Below are 17,313 nucleotides of genomic sequence, written 5' to 3'. Positions count from 1 at the left end.
TTTAAATAAAACATTAACCGAGGGCATGAAGTTTTGGTGCGTGATTGACATACTAATGTTTATTGCAGCTTCAGTATGTATACATATATCTTACACAAAATAACTAATTGAGTTGGAATCATTTGCTGACAGCTTGGTCTCCCCCAGTTCAAAAATTCCATCTGCACCCCTGGGTCAACTGAACTCTTTTCTTGCGCTCTCCTGAGTTTACAAAACAGGTAATCATCGTCAGTGTAAAAAGTCATTGTCAGTCAGTCAGGGGTGCTGGTGAGGCACCCTGGGATCACGTATCATTCTGTGATAAATATCATGAAATATAAAAATGACATTTGGCACTGCACTTCTTAAACCAGAAATAATTGTATTATAGACCTTAAAATTACTGTGATTGTGTTGATCTGAATGGTAGCCTATGCTTTGTTTATCCATACAACTATTGTTATCAATCCCAAAAGTTTATGTTGAGTCTCCACATGCCATGCGTTCATTGGGGCATGCAGCTCCATGCTTAGAGAAGCATGTCTATGTAACAAACAAAGGGAATGTTCCAACAAGCTTTCCATATGGGAAGAAAATATTGAAAGAAAAAAAACGCAATAACCAGGATTGTGTGTCTGTTGCCAGTGATGGAGAATTGATCTGTATGTTTCCGAGGAATATTTGTGACAAAGTGTTATTTAATCAAACTAATAGGACTTCTCTTAATAGGACTAAAGAAAATACCTTTAGAGCTGTGGGTAGAGATAGCTGCAAGGGAGGCAGAAGTGACTAACCCTGTCTACCTGTCACTCCCACTTTCAGGAGGCATCATTGCGTGTGAAGCTTCAGCCCTGCAGGTGGCGGTGACTGTTGGATGTGCCTCGCCTGACCGGTCGTGGAGAGGGCGGGGCGGGGTGGGGGGTGGGGGGTCTTCCTTCACGAAGACCCTTTCATCTTCCAGGTTCAGGAAGGGGAGACAACTCCATATTCCTCTTCACCACAGGTGATTCATCATGGCCGTCTGGCATAGACTGTGTCCCTGTCGACCAGACCCTACATGTGTACGTGCGGTTACACAGAATGTATATATTTCTTCCTAATGTACGCTTGTTGTGAGATGATGGAGTCATGGGTTCTCCTCTTGAGAGGGCAGGAGACAGGAGTAGCCAATATATTTTCCAGGAAGCCGAATCACCTTGTGGTCACTCTCCACCACTTGACCCCTAGCTGACCTAGTAGTGGTCCCATCCTGCATGCAGAGGGAGATGAAAGGTGGCCTGAACTTTGACCTATTTTTTTGGGGGGGGGCAGTTTCAAATGTCATCTCCCACAAAGCATCGGCTGCTGAATTTCATGCAGTTTCAGGTCACCATGCAAACTTCACCCTTTCATATAGAGGAAGGATTAGTGCGTGTTTGTAATATGGGTGTAGTTTGATGTTGGACATACCTATAACCACGAATGATTCAATGGGTGTCCAGCACAAGCGTATTCATGCGAGGGCGCACAGATCCACTCCTACTCCCAGGGGCTGTGAAGTGCTCCCCAGACTTTAATTGGCCTGCAGGGTTGAAGTGTGACATTTACAGTGTCAAGTCTAAGGGAGAGCTTTCTCAGACTCTGGCTGCCTTCTGGGCTTTCAGGGATTATCCTACTCAGGTTGTGTTTTTAAACGGCTCAGAATTAGTTCTCAGTTTTTTTCATATCATTAATCTCACCTATGCCGTTCACCAGCTGCGTTTCTCTCAAAGGTGTTTGGACAAACCAATCATGAAGAGGAGTGATGTCGGTGTGCTATGATCCAGCAGATTAGACAGAGAATACAACACCCTTTGGCAATAACAATGCTGTCACTCATGCTGTACCTGGTGTGAGAATTTGGAACTTCCCCACATAGAAACGCACATATCCACTCACTATCATTTCTGGAGATAGATCTCTCTAAAGTGTGACAAATGACACAATCAGGCCATGTCACTGATCCTTATCAGTGTTATTTTCATTCTATAGATATAGGCTATAGATAACAACAGTATCAAAGTTCCAGGTGGTGTGATTATTATAACATATTTTAACTGTAATTTTGCAAATAAGTTAGAAGTGTAACAGTAATTCTGGTTTAAAACATGTTGTGTCACTCTAATTGATCTTCATTTTTCATCCTCAACATATGCTATAATGTGTTATTCTTTTGGGGTGAAAACGTATCTATAAGTAGCCTATGTACATGTTTACATAGGCGAAGAGCGACTAATGCTGGCTTGCTTTTATAAAATGGCGGTCTGAGAAAGGCGGGGGGGGGGGGGGGGGGGGGGGGGGGGGGGGGGGGGGGGGGGGGGGGGGGGGGGCACCGAGAGAAGCTGAATTCTATACGACCAAATTCCTTGTAGTTACTTACGGCACAGAGAATGCGGGTAATTCGTGTTTAATAGGAGAAAGGGGTTCAATTGTTTAGTAAGAGGTTTTGGTTCCAGTTCAACATATCTCCATGCTATCAAAAACGTTGACCGGAATAGAAATTGAGAATCTTATGTTAACAAATATGTTATAGGCTTGAATTTTAATTATGTCAAGTGTCTAATTCGTTGATTGGTCACAAACACAATTGACTATTAAGTTCTCGAAATTCAATACAGGTTCTTGTTTAGTTTGAATGCATGAAAACGCTGAGAAATTTAGAAATGGCGCGACTGTATTCCAACGGGGTGTTGAATTACATAGACTCTACCCCGGCACACTCTCAGAGCAGTTACTTTTATAGGCAATAAAATTTAATTGTTGAAATCAACAAAGTTACAGCTTTTGGCCACGAACTCCTGGTAGGCCTAATACAAGGATTATTTTCCATGCCTACCACATTGATCTTTTTAATGTCATCCATCATAAAGTATTTTGATTTATGAACAATTTAACAGGTTTAATGCAGACTAGGCTCCGCCAAAAAGAATGCTAATCTCTTCACAGGAAGCATGATACATAATAAACATACCAATCAGGTTAGGAATAGGCTAACCTCGAAGTTTTATTTTTAGGCTACTGGCGTTTATAGGCCAATAGATGCGTTAGATTGCGGCGACAAGTATGAATGTAGCCTTTTATGATTGTGAGATTTCAGGTAAATATATCTAAAAGCACTACAGCCTTAACCACTATAATCCAAATATTTTCTAATAAATGATTTTTTTATAAAGTGCATTCAATAGATTAATATGTATCCGCTTAATACAAAGCGTTTTTGTTTCTAATGCATAGGCCTACATGCATCGGGCAAAGACAATAACAAATATCCACAAATAAGATTACAAATAAGGACACAAATTATGAAAAATGCTGGTAGATTATTACAATTTTATTCTATGAAAATAAGTCATTTATAACCTTGTGGTCAAAACGGATACAAAAATAAAATAACAAAAACTTCTTCCTTAGGCCTATTTGTTGTATCATGAACCTATTTGTTGCATTATAAACACCTTAAATTTATTAGCTGTTTTATTATCGTCTAACTTACCTCACGTGAGCCTTGTATCAATTAATTCAATCTAAAAACGGACTCACAAACTCAATAACTTGAAGTAAGATGGGAAAAACTGCGTAAGTAAACCCCTATATGAGGAAATATATCTTAATAGCTCAGGTTTTGCAGATCGATTGTTGTGAGCGTTTCTGAGAAAAAATCAAAACTTTCCGTTGATAAACCTAGTGAGCTATCCACGGAATCTGATAAAGTTGGGGAGAAAGAATCCGACGAAAAAACGTGAAAGTCCTGCAAAGAAATGTCCAGGGCCGGGGAATTACTATTGTCCCCACCAGATGAGCAGCCCGGGCCTATTGTTGACACACATATAGGAACAGTGGGTGACGGGTTAGGAAAATGTTTCAGATTTTTGTCATTGCTGTTTAAAGGCGAAACAGTTAAGCTTTGGGTTTCTCCATTGTGCGCATTCTGAGACTGTTGAGAAGTTAAGGTATTTTGGTGAAACGTATGCCTATAGCTCTCTCTCTCCAAAAGCGCCCCAGACACACTGTTTGTAGCTTCTTCGAAGTCGTCCTCTCCATCCTCCTGGCTTGAAAATCTCCCCTCTCCGTTCTGATTCTCCTTAGAGTGGGTTTGTCTCTTGTGTTTCATTCTGCGGTTCTGGAACCACACTTTGACTTGCCTCTCAGTTAAATCCAGTAATGCTGCTATTTCCACCCTCCTGGGTCTGCAGAGGTACTTGTTGAAATGAAACTCCTTCTCTAGTTCCAAAAGCTGGGTGTTTGTGTACGCTGTCCGCAGCCTTCGAGAAGCCCCACCACCACTCTCCACTGTTTCTGGCGAGCCTAAAACAAATTTGAATAATTATATATCTTTATTGTGATTAAACTGTTAACAGCATAAAAATGTCTGTCGAATAGCCCATATTTAAAACTGACCGAGATTAATGGGCAACCCGATTTTCAGCGCAGGTGTATTATAGAATCAGAGGCTCTGCATGCAGCATGAAAATCATTTGTGGAGAACAGGCAACAGGACTGGGACAATTTACGAGCCCTGGGCAGAATATGATGGGTCTGCGTGAAGCAGGCCGGGAGAAGATTAATGAATGTGCAGCTGCGGGCCGGAGTAAAAGTAATCTATCACTCTTCATTACTGTCAAACGCTAAAGTTTTTTTCATTGCATTATCAGACAGTACATTATTAAATAATGCTTAAATGTTGTCCATTTAGCTATATTCTGGCAGCAATATTATATATATGCAACAGGTATTTTTGTTCCAAAAACACAGCATCTACAACACCAAATCTGAATGGAATATGTGATCAATCATACCCTGAGGAGAGAAGTAGAGTGGTGACGAGTCGTTTGTTGTTGCTGCGGTATTCTGGTTTTTCTTAGTTGCTTTCTTCTCCTTCATCCATGGGTACTCCGGAGGTAGGGATGCGACTGGCAGCGGGCTACAGCCATTGACGCCCTGCTTTGACCGGCTGTGGCGTGGGTGGCTACCGGGGTTCAGGCTGGGAATGGTATGCTCAAAGGGAGGAGGAATCAGTGTCGACGGAGAAAGCGTCGAGTTCTTGATTGATGAACTTTGAAATGCATCACCGACAGGAGTAAAGGATGTCAGGCACTCGGCGAGCGACGGCTGACTGTTGATAAAACCGCTCTCTCGCTCAAATTCGTAATTCATCTCCTCTCCCTTGCCTTGGAAATTCGACGTTCACAATTTAGTGGGCGATGGCAAATAATGAAATATCGTGACAAGTGTTTTTTTCCCCCAACTATTTTCCTGATTACGGCCGTGTGGGGACGGCGATTCCATTAAACTATTGCTTTCAGTGAGACAAGGTTGAAATTGGACCGTGTTGCTTGTCACATGGTTACCTCTGCCCAATGACAATTTTGGGTTTTATCAAAAGAAGCCACTGTCCTCTGTGATTGATCGAAAAACTCTGAGGGGGTAACGCCTAGTTCTGGGGGTAGGGGCTGCTTTATGTAGGCTACTTTGGGCAGTTTGTTCACTACATGCCACCGAATTGTGTGCGCGTGCACGGCTCAGTGCATGCGCGCTCCTTTGCGTCCTCTGAGTCCTAGTTCCCTTTACCCCAATTAATAAGTGCTAATCTCACTGTAAATGCACAATCAATAATTTACATGGTATATAACATATAATGCAAAAATATAAAGAGTATAGTTAATATTGCACATTCGTGCGCAATAGTTTGCATTGATCGAAATATTTCATGTCTGCCCTTCTACTCCCCCTCTTCATCCCAAACACTCTCTCTTTCCTCTCTCCCTCCCATTTCTCATTCTCTGTCTCACACACAGACACAAATCATTTTCGTGTGTAAATATTTGCCTCTGGACCTTAACCCAGGGAAGTCCGAGGTGTGCTTCATAACCCATTTTCACATTATGGTCACAAACGAGTGTACATCTGAATTTAGCCTATTTGTTTTATCCTACACATAGGCCATATGGTTAGCAGCTTAAATATTTTCAAAATATTTAAAGGATAATTTTCTCTGCATTTGAAATTTCAATCAAACGTAAAGATTTATATTCTCTATCTTAGATCAGTTTCTATTCCGAATCAGAGGGTGTTATTTGTTGTTTTTCTTGAACAGTACAGGCGTCACTGGGAGAACCTGGAAGGCCTTGGGCCGTTTATTGCTTATATTCCAAACAAAGAACCCTGGAGCCCTGCGCGCTATCAATCTTGCTCACCAAAAGGTCTGACAGCTCCGTGCCCTAAGAACACATTTAAACCATCTAACACTCTCTTAGATCGTATGTGGCCAGGAAGAAGGGAACAACATGGCACTTATGAAGAAACTCAAGATGTCAGACATTTATTTCAGTGGGTATTTCTAATGGGGAATAAGATAGGAGGCTTTTTCCTATTATTTGATTTTTGAAATAGATGAGTAACTATAAATATGCAATTCAAACACATTTCGTTTGGGAGAAGACTATGTTGGCGTAAAATGGTGGCAGAAGAGTGGGACGACTAATGTGGTGGAAGAGCAACGAATTGAGAAGTTTTTACATAGGATCTTTTGTCTACAGAGGTGAGTGGGTGTTGGCATTCTGGGAATAATCCTATTCAATCCCACACATTTTGCCTATGGGCTAAAACGTCCACTTTTTGATAACCTGGACAAATTCACACAAGCCTATTTAGACAAATGCAATAATTATAACATATTTAAATTACATTATATCGCACAGTGCTTGTTTACGAACACATAGGCTACGCATGAGAGACAACATAGCCACAATAATATATTTCAGAACTGATATGGCAAAGAGACCAAACCTTTTCGTTGAGAGACAAAGACAAATCGTAATATTTGTTTAATTTGTTCACTCATATTTTAGTTTGGCCTGTTGTTTAGGCTATTCCACTACATATCAAATTGACATAAATAAACTGTAAGGATCATTTTATATCACACTTGGCTTTGTGCATTGTAGCCTAAACACCTACAACTTGTTTGTAAAAACAATTTGAATTTATTTCAGTGGTCCATGTTAATGATTTGAGGGGTATAGAAAACAGTAAATGTTTCATTTGTAGCCTCGGCCTACTGTATGTTTGCAAACAATAAACGAAGTGTTAAAAAATCAAAGTATGTTGAGTTTTATTTATCGGACATTAGCTATCGAAGGAAAACATATGCACCACGGGAAAGCAACATTTTGCAATTTAATTGTCAATTTTTCGAATTTCTCGAAATAAGTGTGTGTGTGTGCTGTTTTATGTGGATGTGACGAGATGTAATGGAAGACAGACACGTTTTCTGGAAAGTGTCTGTATGTAAGAATAGTGGAGCTATCAACCGGCTGTTACCCCATCAAGCGCAGACACCTGGAAATCTGATCTGCGGAATAGTGACCCAGGAGGTCTTTCCTTCAGAACCACAGTGGGAGACCCTCATTTGTTATCACGAAGATAATTGACAAAAAATCGTGTACTTTTGTGGATACTGATGGTGTTACAATGGTCATAACGATGGGTGATGGGTGATTACATGTATATAGTGAAGTTACTTTTAATACAGAGCTTTTGTGTGCACAGCATAAACAAAATACTTCTTTCTATAGCCTAGTATTTTTGTTGACGCTGGGTGTATTTCAAATTGACATACGAGCATGTTGTCTGTGTAACCTACGACTCACTTTACGCACATAAAACATTAAAATAATGTTCCTGAGAAACATTCAGGAACATATTTTGTGATATTGCCTAATCATGTACAAAAATATATAAATCGCCAAACTCAACTCAAACGTCTATCATGATTAATGACCAATGCAAATCATTGTATATATATAAATAAAAAAAATAGGAAGGATGAAGATACTGAACATAGCTTACAGCCGTAAAACGTATAGCCTAACGTAGAAAATACTTCGGAATTAGACTTTTATATTAGCCTATATATCTAGTGTGCACTATAATTGTGAAGAACATAGATGGTCGCATGATCGACCAATACAAGTGTTGATGGGCGATATTTTCATTAGTGTCAACGTATTCTACAGTATGATCTGAGGTAGGCCTACTGTACGGGTATCAAACAAACCCAAGTCCCAGCCTCTGTTCTTATCAGAATATCATAAAATTGCTCACAGCATCGTACAAAGCTCATCGTGATTATATTCCGGATGCTCATCTAAAATTGTATTGCAGTCTAATTCTTAAAAGACGCCAGTGTAGGCTACACAGGCTCCTGCGTGTATGCTGTTGGACATTTGGGCATTTGCTTCTTCATTGTTGAGAGTATACACAGAAATTGTGGGCCATGATGAAACCGGATATGACGACACGAAAATGTGTTCTGGATGTACTGGGCTGGTCGCAGCAGAGCCCTCTCACATTCGAATAGGGCATTTTTTTTCTTTGAAAATACGGGTAATATCATATGGGTCACTAAAGGTTATTGATGGATTAAATTAAGAGTGCTTTCGGGTTATTTTGGTAAGATATGACAATTTATTCATTAACATAGCCTACACATAAACATAAATATTTACTATAGACTATAGGGCCTAAATAAGGCAATTAAAATAATGTTTTTGTAATACATATTTTATATATTTATTCCAGTTCAGATCAATAACCAGGTATTCATGACAGCACGAATCACTACAACCCCAAAACATTCCTTCTGTCACTGGAGCTGACATAAGGCTTGATGCATGAGGGTCACAAATAAACATTGCAAACAACACTCAGATAACTCTGTTTGAACAGCATTCCAAATATTGTTTACGCTACTGCCAGCCTAGTCGTCCAACCTGACACGAAGAGCCGAATAGAATTAAATTCGGGCACATTAATTTCTTACTGTGTTTACCAACCATCAGCTCTTTGCGAGTGTAAGGATCTGATAGAAGGGCGTAAATCTATGGGACAAGGTTGGATTGAGTAGCCATGTAAAGAGGTGCAAACAAAGCTTTACAAGAGAGGAACGCCTCCCCCCCCCAAGATGGACAGTGGACAACTCAAAAATTAAGAGACAAAAACGATAGCATATACTGACATTGTGATATAATGTGACGATATTCACTTCATTATGTGAGGTTGTTGAAATGTATAAATGTATTTTAATAAAATGTCGCCTACACAGGTAGATAACAATGTCCTTCGAATGAATAGCGACGTTTAGGCCATGCAGCGTCAATTATTTTAGGCGAGACGTTGCCTCCATCTACTGGTCATAATGAGACAGCAACAGCAACACTGAATGCACAATGCGCTTACAACCATCCACCAGTAGATAAGGCACATGTTTATCACTGGTATTTGGTAATACGGTTCGATTAAGTCAAAATATTCCAAGTAGGCTACTAAAAATGCCCAAAATTCTAACTGTAAAACATTATGACCCATCTTGATTTTAGTGGCTTAATTTCACCGAGCCTTTAGTGTCAGAACACAACAAATGGTAATTTTCCTGCACCAACAGTCGAATTGTTAGTGGACAGTCGTAAAGTCATTACAAGAGGAAACCAGACAGCCACACAGAGATGCCGTTTTATGGAGCATTCTGGTCACCTTTGAAGATCCCATCCCATCTGCGTCACAGCAAGGCTAAACTGGTGACTGACAAGCGTGTTTGTGTAGGCCTACATGTGTGGTTGAGAGAGGTTGAAATATAGAAAACGAGAGAGATAAAGAGAAAAGGAGGACGAGAGAAAAGAGGGAGGGAAAAAAATAGAAAGATGGGCTGTGTTGTGGATTGAACTTTTCAAATGCCTCACACACAAAAACCTCCTAATTAGCATAATTCGAACATGGCCGTCCATGATACAGATTCCCTTCTGCCCTCACTCGCTTTACACCCCATAAACAGTTAAACAGTGATTGTGGTTTACTGCTGTATGGCTGTCCGACGTTTGCCAGGGCCCAAATTGTCAGCATAGTAGGCGCCATTCCAGGACGGCATAATTTAATGTGTTGTGATTGATAAGTACAGTTAACAAGACATGAAGGAGTGAAGAAGATACGGAAAATTGGGCAACAATTGCCAGTATTATCGTCAAACAACATAGGCCCTTTACCTTATCGTGTAAAGTCCTCTTTGAAAAGGGAGATCAATAGGAATGAATAGGCCAGTTTTCCCTTTTTCTGAGAGTGTGGTTTGAATAGCAAATGCTATTTGTCAGGTTCAACCAAAATGTCACCGGAATTATTTACACACATTTGAAAATAATAAGTAGACGCAGAAATTACCGTCGAAATTTATTTGCTATCCAAATACAAACTAAGAACGTGTAAGAAGACTTGACAACGAGGTATATTGCGTGTGCATATTTCCATTAACAAAATACATACATTTTCTCAATGTACACAATAATTACGCAGCATCTACAAAACAATAACTTAATATTACGCAACAAGGTATAGGCTAGATAAAGACATTTAGGTAGTCGTCATTTATGGTCACAGTCGATTATCAAATATTTCATGCAACGAACATTAAACAATTCTTAACATAATTTCGATGCATGAATTCAGTTTTCAATATTGATGTTCAATGCCCAATCATTTACAAATATCAAACACAGAACATTGGCCATAACATTTCTACAACAACAACAACACAAGACCTACAGAATATGTACAAGCAAGACATTATGGGTCGACTAACAGCATTTATGTTTTATCAAAAATCTGCCAATTTCCGCAACAGTTCACAGTTTAGGCCTAATTATCTCTCCGCCTGTCTTTGTTGCCTTTTTTCATCTTCATTCTGCGATTCTGAAACCAGATTTTTACTTGTCTCTCGGTCAAATTAAGATGTCTAGCTACTTCATACCTACGGTCACGGGGAAGATACATGTTAAACAGAAATTCCTTCTCCAGTTCGAGAATTTGATGCTTAGTGTATGGGCACCGCTTTTTCCTTGTCGATTTCGCATGAAGCCAGTTGGATGCCGGATTATCTGGAAAATGAGTGTAAAGGCAGACCTCAGTGGTAAGCTCAAAGTGCATTTACATTTATTTCAAATTATGAATCTTAAACAGGCTACAGTAGAGACTGAAATGACTCAAAACGTGTATTTTAGGGCTATTTCAGTATAACGCGCAATGGTGCACCCAATGGAAAGGCCTGCTGATGGGCTAGCTATAAACAAATGATCATATACCCCTTTAGAAAACAAAACATACAAAGTATATAGGCCCATTCAATTAAATGTAGGCCTACTTTAGTTCTTAACCAGCATCAATTCCCCAAAAATAGTATATAAGCTACGTTAGGCCACTGAAAAACATGAATGCGCATGAAAAATGTAGGCCTTGGGGTAATGGGGTTACAGTGATGCGTGGTCCTTTTTGTTTTAGGCCTACACTGCTTATACATTATACAAGTTAACATTAAAACTATATTAATTTGTTGCTATTATGATATGACATTCCACTACAATTTGTGTGGAAGTCATCGGGTGTATTTGTAGACTATTATCCTCTGCAGAAGTAATCAAAACTACCGGCTTAATGTCTATTCGTTCCTTTTCCAATGTTTTGACCCAAAGCTTAGGTATGGCGTATTACAATGCACAAGATAATATTAATTTAGATTTGTGTTGTGTAAGTATTATATGTCGTATGCTTCGAATGTTCCATTGTCATTCAAATACATTAGAGTTACATAATTTCCTCTTACTTGCGTCTATGTCTTTTTTCTCTTCGGATGACTTGCTTTCTTCGTTGGGTTTAGAGATAACTGTATCGCAAATGGGTTCACTCTCCGCGAGGGACGTTCCGTCAATGTCGGACACGAGAGGTGTGTGCGTTTCCAACGTAGTGCAGTCACCACTCCCAATCAGAGGCTCAGATTTTATATCATAGTGCATGCTCGACGATAATCCTGTTAAGCAAACGGGCGCAGAAAGAGGCTCCAACGTCCACGAGCGCGTAAACATTCCATCGACATCTCCAGTTGGATAATGAGAATGTATATAGGTCGGGTGCATGGGTGCGATGCTCGAAGTCTGGGCAGGAATGGGACTCCAAGATCCGCTGAAAGACTTCGCCTGTAAAGGACATGGTTCCTGCCCGCCATATTCTGTCAGCATCGCCGGGCTAGCCTGATCGAGCCCCGGTGCGGATGAGTATCTGGGTGCCATAACATCCTCCTGGTCCGGAGGAATGTGCGAGTTCGCATAGTAACTCGCACCTAATGTCGACATGACAAAACACACACAATGGATCGCAAAAACCCTGCTGTAAAATATTTAGGAAAGCAGTATCATGATGCTTTCATGCACCAAGAGCACTACAGCGCGTCCAATAAGTTGAACCTTGCCCATGATTGGATTGGGTGACTCAAACACGTGATCGTGGGACAGAACAATAAATAATAAATCAGCCTGCTCAACTAAATAGCCAGCATTTTCCTCGTCATATTTTTTATAGCAAAACCATATGCCTTTATTGGAAGATATTTCGTTTTATAAGCAGTAAACGTTATGATTTTGGTCTCGAGCCTACGTTAAGTAGGCAATAGACTAATAAATACGTTTGTAAGGTGAGGGACTACTTATAACCCATGCTGTTTCAAAGGTACTTTGAATTAGATTATATAATGAAATGTTACGAAATGAGCACGGGATAAAGCCTGTTTCAACGTATTATTAATATTACTTATTGTTAATTGTTTTTACTATGAACGTAAATGAGTTAATGTTTTTTTTTCCTACTTCATCTTGTTGTTCAAAAAATTGGCTGACTCTAAATAGTTATGCAGATTACAAATGGCAATAGGGCCTTGTGATTCAGACGGAAGGATGTTATATTCATTAATATGTTTCATAAAACTAAACCATTTCAGCTTTCATTGTAATAATGTATACCCAAATAGACCATACAAAAAATATATTTTAAAATATAAGCATTTGGTCAGGTATTTTTCAATTGCTGTGTGATGTTTATATCAGTGGCATAACTAATAAGACATATTCCTTCCAAACATGGCTCAGTTCCATTGGTCTTCTGTTAAATGGCCTTACAAACATCTCAGAGAGGAATGTTGCCAAATCCCTAATTTAAATAGATAAATTGTATGTGATGGCAAGAGAGTGTAGGCTAAGCCAAAGTAAACTAAATGCCACGCGTTTATTTTTATCGTACCCAGTAGACTATTCCATTATTCTAAATTCTGCTTTAGGCTACCAATGTTGATGTTTCTATCATTATGGGTTATCAAGCAACCCTTCACAATTACAACGTGCAAAACGTGAATTAAGAACCAAGCAACTGTGTCTGTCCCTGTAGCTATACACTGCAACAAACAGCTTTCTTTTATGGACCATTATGAAGATCGAGCTCACATTACACTAGCCTAGGTTTTCTCAAACGGAAAGTAAGGAAAGGATGGGTGCAATAACAGTCTGTTTTTATCACTGGGCTATTTAGCTGTTTGTCTTTAGGTTACAACCGACTGTCTGGCCTAAATATCGCCAATAAAGTTCATCCTTTGTGTCCATTCTCTGACTGAGCAGACGCATCCGGCACTTAAGGCGTGCCAATGGAAACGCTGCTGCGCACGCGGCATTGGCCAGACTGCAATGATCGTAACCGAGGCCTTGCAAGGACTGTCCGCAACTGCTCCTGGACGTACACGTTTCACTTCTTGTTAAATCCACCACCTTTTACTTTTTTTCAATTTCCCAGTGCATTTTGAGGTATTCTAATACAACAACCAATTGACAAACTAAACAGATTCATTTGTGTTCAATTAAAATATCAAAAGTTGATAGTGTTGTGCTCGCTGTAAGACTATAGAGCAACATATTATGCCATCCTAATATAGATATGTAGATCTATATACTGCCATAAACCTAGGCTACATTTGTTACTTAAATGACATTCAAAAGAGGTAACCAATCAAGTCCAAAAATGTGCGTTAACGCTACTGAGGCAACCAGGGCCGTGTTGTTTGAAGTCAAATCTAAAGCCGAAATGACATGTGACTGCCTGACGATGCACACCGAACAGTGTAAGGAAATATATATAATATTATGGTCAGTGTATTAACATTTATTGATCGGCTCAGGCTTCTGAAACCATAAAGACTGCAATTGTGCCAGTTTTAGCTATGTTTTAAAGGTAGCTCTACTCTACCTTTCAGTGATGTCCTTGAGAACACATTTTGGCCCCATCTTTTACCCAGACAAGCTCTACAATCTCACTAACCATTAGAAAATAACGCGGGTTTGGCTTGTGATATCAAGGTCATCCATTTCAAAGAGCATAATATAAAGGAAATGGATGTCCTGGGATTTTTTAAATCCTAGATTAACAAGCTAAATCTAAATGGCTGGGCTATGCTTAAAAACGCACCCAACCCAGTCGTAGAATAGATTAAAGAGATTAATCATAATATGTAGTTGCTATCTACACGATAGCAACAGTAAATGTTTGTATTTAGTAAATGATCCCAATCCACACATTGTACAAATTATTTCTTAAATTATTAGTTGTGACAGGAGACAGAGGAGAAACATAGATTATCGACAATGATTTTAACTTAGCATTGTGATTACGCAAATGTTATAGGTCTACAATACAAATAAAAAGATGTAGATATATTGTAGTATGCTTTTATTATATTTGACCAGCAAAATGTGCAACATCAATCAAACTTGTTGGGACTTTTAAGCAATGACGAAATAAAGTCAAACATTTGATTAAGGTCCAGCATGCAGATTCAATTGTTGGGTTATGCTGTACAACCAAAGCCGACAATGTGCAGTTTATGTTATCCCTTGTTAATTTGACTATACACACCAGAACCATATACTCACAGTATAAATACAAATCCACCACAGAAAATAGACGTGAAGAGATAACATTTCAACAAAACGACAATAAGTTAGCAGTAGGTTTGTCCATATTCTAACAGGGTTTCTGGAGGACGCACTTGCAGTTGATGGAGGATGGCGCCAATGACCACAGCACAAGTGTCTTATGAAAAATTGAAGTTGTTCGATAGCTCCCGTATTCTATTTTCTCGACTCATTTTTTTCAGTTTCATTCTTCGGTTCTGGAACCAGATTTTGACTTGCCTGTCTGTGAGGTGTACACTGCGGCTTATCTCAAGACGACGCTCGCGAGTCAAGTACATGTTGAAGAGAAATTCTTTCTCTAGCTCAAGAGTCTGATGCTTGGTGTAGGGACAACGCTTCTTTCGGCCACTCTTTGCAGTCAACCAGTTGGCCGTGCTCTCAATTTTTTGGTCTCCTGCATGAAGATGAAATAGAGGTCAGAAGTTAGGCGAGATTTTCGTACACCTTCTTATGATAGGTTCCACATTCCGCAATATTTAGGCCTACTAACTGCTAAAACAGATTGTGTCTGAAAGACAATGATGCCCATTGATTCTTCAAAAAGATTGTATAGCCTACTTCAGTTATGCTTGAAGACCAACTAATTAAACAAACGACACAATACTGTAAAATGCAGTGGATATTTGACAATAAGGTATGGCCAGCAGTTCACAAAATAATCTCACTTTAGTTAGGGACGAGACATTGCAGTCTGTTGATCGCCCTGTAACATGATCTTTCACTGTAACATGATACCTTTATTAAGACATAAAACGTGGCCTACACGTTAGCCTGCTGAAATTATGGCTATATGCATTTTACGAGGGGACAACCGAGGACATCAGCGCCTTGCATTGGACAGATGGACTGGACTGGATTGGCCTTGCCGCTCATCGTCACAAAATAATAAAAACACGAGAGGATATCCTAGTCCGTGGCCTCTCAGTTAAAGCAAAGCTATGCATAACACAGACTATATGTGTTTAGTGTTGTTCACAGTAGTCAAAAACACCAAAGTAGGCATTTTACAACCCAAAGTTATTAACGTGATGTTTAGGTAACCACGGGTATGAACATACCCACCGCGTGTGAACACTGTCATAACACTGTATTAAGTCTGTTTCTGTAAGTGTTGTCCATAAACTCACCTTTAGTGTTTTTTTTCGGACTTTCTGCGCAGGTGTCTGGTGGTTCTGGGGAGGAAGAGCCTTCAGCAGACGATGGCCGTGTATCCTCGTCTCCTTGTGGATGGCATGGCGTAGTGGCAGGCGTTGCTTCACTCTCCCTTCTGCCTATATCGACCGAGGAGCTCTGGGGATGTGTGGTACCGAAACGGGTAGGACGTTGCAAAGTAAAGTGAGTTGGATTTGGCTGAACATCTTGATAAACCTTGGAAGAAGTGTATGTCTGAGACAGACGGAAGTACCCAGGAACAGGCACTGATCCGTTATTGTTAACCGGGCATGATCCGGCTGTTACCCGGGAATAGGATATGTCGTCCACCGTTGACCCTTTAGGACATTTCTCTGATTCATAGAGGCAATATGCGTTCTCTTCTTTGATGCTGGGAGAAAAGGAACACGCAGCAGTTTGTTGGTTGCTAGACTGATCTAATCGGCAAGATCTCGAGTTCTCTAACCACGTTTGCATCCCTTGAATATACGTACCAGATGAAGGTATCATAGTTTGAGAATGTGTCTCTTCTCGCTTTCCAAGACCAGAGAAAAAAGCACCGTGGGAGAGTCCATACGTGTATTCTGAAGCTGGTTGCAAATATATGCCGTTACTTTCGTAGTATGGGGCACTGCTCTCTGCGCGCACGTTGATTAGGGAGTCCACTAAAAACGCATTCCCAGCTTGGTTGTCGGAGCATGACATCGTTGTAGTGTAATTTGACTGAGGATGAAGATAGCGCTTTCCGCCTGACATTTCTTGTGCAAAACATGCTGAATATAATTACTGATACTCACACTTCTTAGTGCTTCAGCTGACAGCCAATTAAAACACAAGATGACGATAGACTCCTCCCATTTCCAACACGCAATAGCAGTATGACATATACGTTTTGTTTTAAAAATGAGAAAATCCACAGAGATAAGTCATGCATTAGCCCATTTGAATGATACTGTAAGCCTATCTTGAGTGCAGTATATGTTGTTTTTACAAACACACTCGTACACACACACGCGCGCGCACACACACCCACATTCACACACACACACACACACACTTACACACACATGTACAGAGTGAAATGCACATTAACCTTTAACATTAATTAACTCAACGTTCTAAATGATCAGAAATAAGTGTGTAATGTGTAATGTGTAATGTTCCTTGTTATGTCATTGTTGTGTGTGTGTTCTGTTAGCAAGGCCCGCTTGCCTTACCTACTCTTGACGCAGGAAATGAGCACTCCAATAAAATCTGTGTCCCACAATCATTGTGTTCTGCTTATTACACTTGTAATTTAGTTTTGTACACCAATGAAGACTAGTTTTCCACATCA

General features: G+C 39.9%; 3 protein-coding genes across 4 annotated transcripts; all 3 read right to left on the bottom strand.

The window, feature by feature from the left end:
* Positions 1 to 3,315: 3,315 nt before the first annotated feature.
* Positions 3,316 to 5,261, bottom strand: hoxa2b (homeobox A2b). Its single transcript, XM_084703264.1, has 2 exons — positions 4,794 to 5,261; positions 3,316 to 4,302 (listed from the first exon to the last, which is right to left on the bottom strand). The coding sequence occupies exons 1-2, from the start codon at positions 5,149 to 5,151 to the stop codon at positions 3,605 to 3,607; spliced, it is 1,056 nt and encodes a 351-aa protein (XP_084559390.1). The 5' UTR covers positions 5,152 to 5,261; the 3' UTR covers positions 3,316 to 3,604.
* Positions 5,262 to 10,208: 4,947 nt separating this feature from the next.
* On the bottom strand, positions 10,209 to 12,272 carry hoxa9b (homeobox A9b). The gene is made up of 2 exons (XM_084669228.1): positions 11,642 to 12,272; positions 10,209 to 10,919 (listed from the first exon to the last, which is right to left on the bottom strand). The coding sequence occupies exons 1-2, from the start codon at positions 12,165 to 12,167 to the stop codon at positions 10,681 to 10,683; spliced, it is 765 nt and encodes a 254-aa protein (XP_084525354.1). The 5' UTR covers positions 12,168 to 12,272; the 3' UTR covers positions 10,209 to 10,680.
* Positions 12,273 to 14,575: 2,303 nt separating this feature from the next.
* On the bottom strand, positions 14,576 to 16,774 carry hoxa10b (homeobox A10b). 2 transcript variants are annotated; one of them, XM_084669227.1, is made up of 3 exons: positions 16,284 to 16,774; positions 15,953 to 16,115; positions 14,576 to 15,219 (listed from the first exon to the last, which is right to left on the bottom strand). In XM_084669227.1, exons 1-3 carry the CDS (start codon positions 16,731 to 16,733, stop codon positions 14,945 to 14,947), a joined length of 888 nt encoding a protein of 295 aa, XP_084525353.1. In that variant the 5' UTR covers positions 16,734 to 16,774; the 3' UTR covers positions 14,576 to 14,944. The 2 variants fall into 2 exon arrangements, with proteins under 2 accessions (XP_084525353.1, XP_084525352.1); XM_084669226.1 differs by having other exon boundaries at positions 15,953 to 16,774.
* Positions 16,775 to 17,313: the final 539 nt, after the last annotated feature.

The sequence above is a fragment of the Hypomesus nipponensis genome, chromosome 2 (genome assembly GCF_054491055.1).
Source record: "Hypomesus nipponensis isolate SF chromosome 2, ASM5449105v1, whole genome shotgun sequence".
Taxonomy (NCBI): domain Eukaryota; kingdom Metazoa; phylum Chordata; class Actinopteri; order Osmeriformes; family Osmeridae; genus Hypomesus; species Hypomesus nipponensis.
This window is presented reverse-complemented; position numbering and strand designations above follow the sequence as displayed.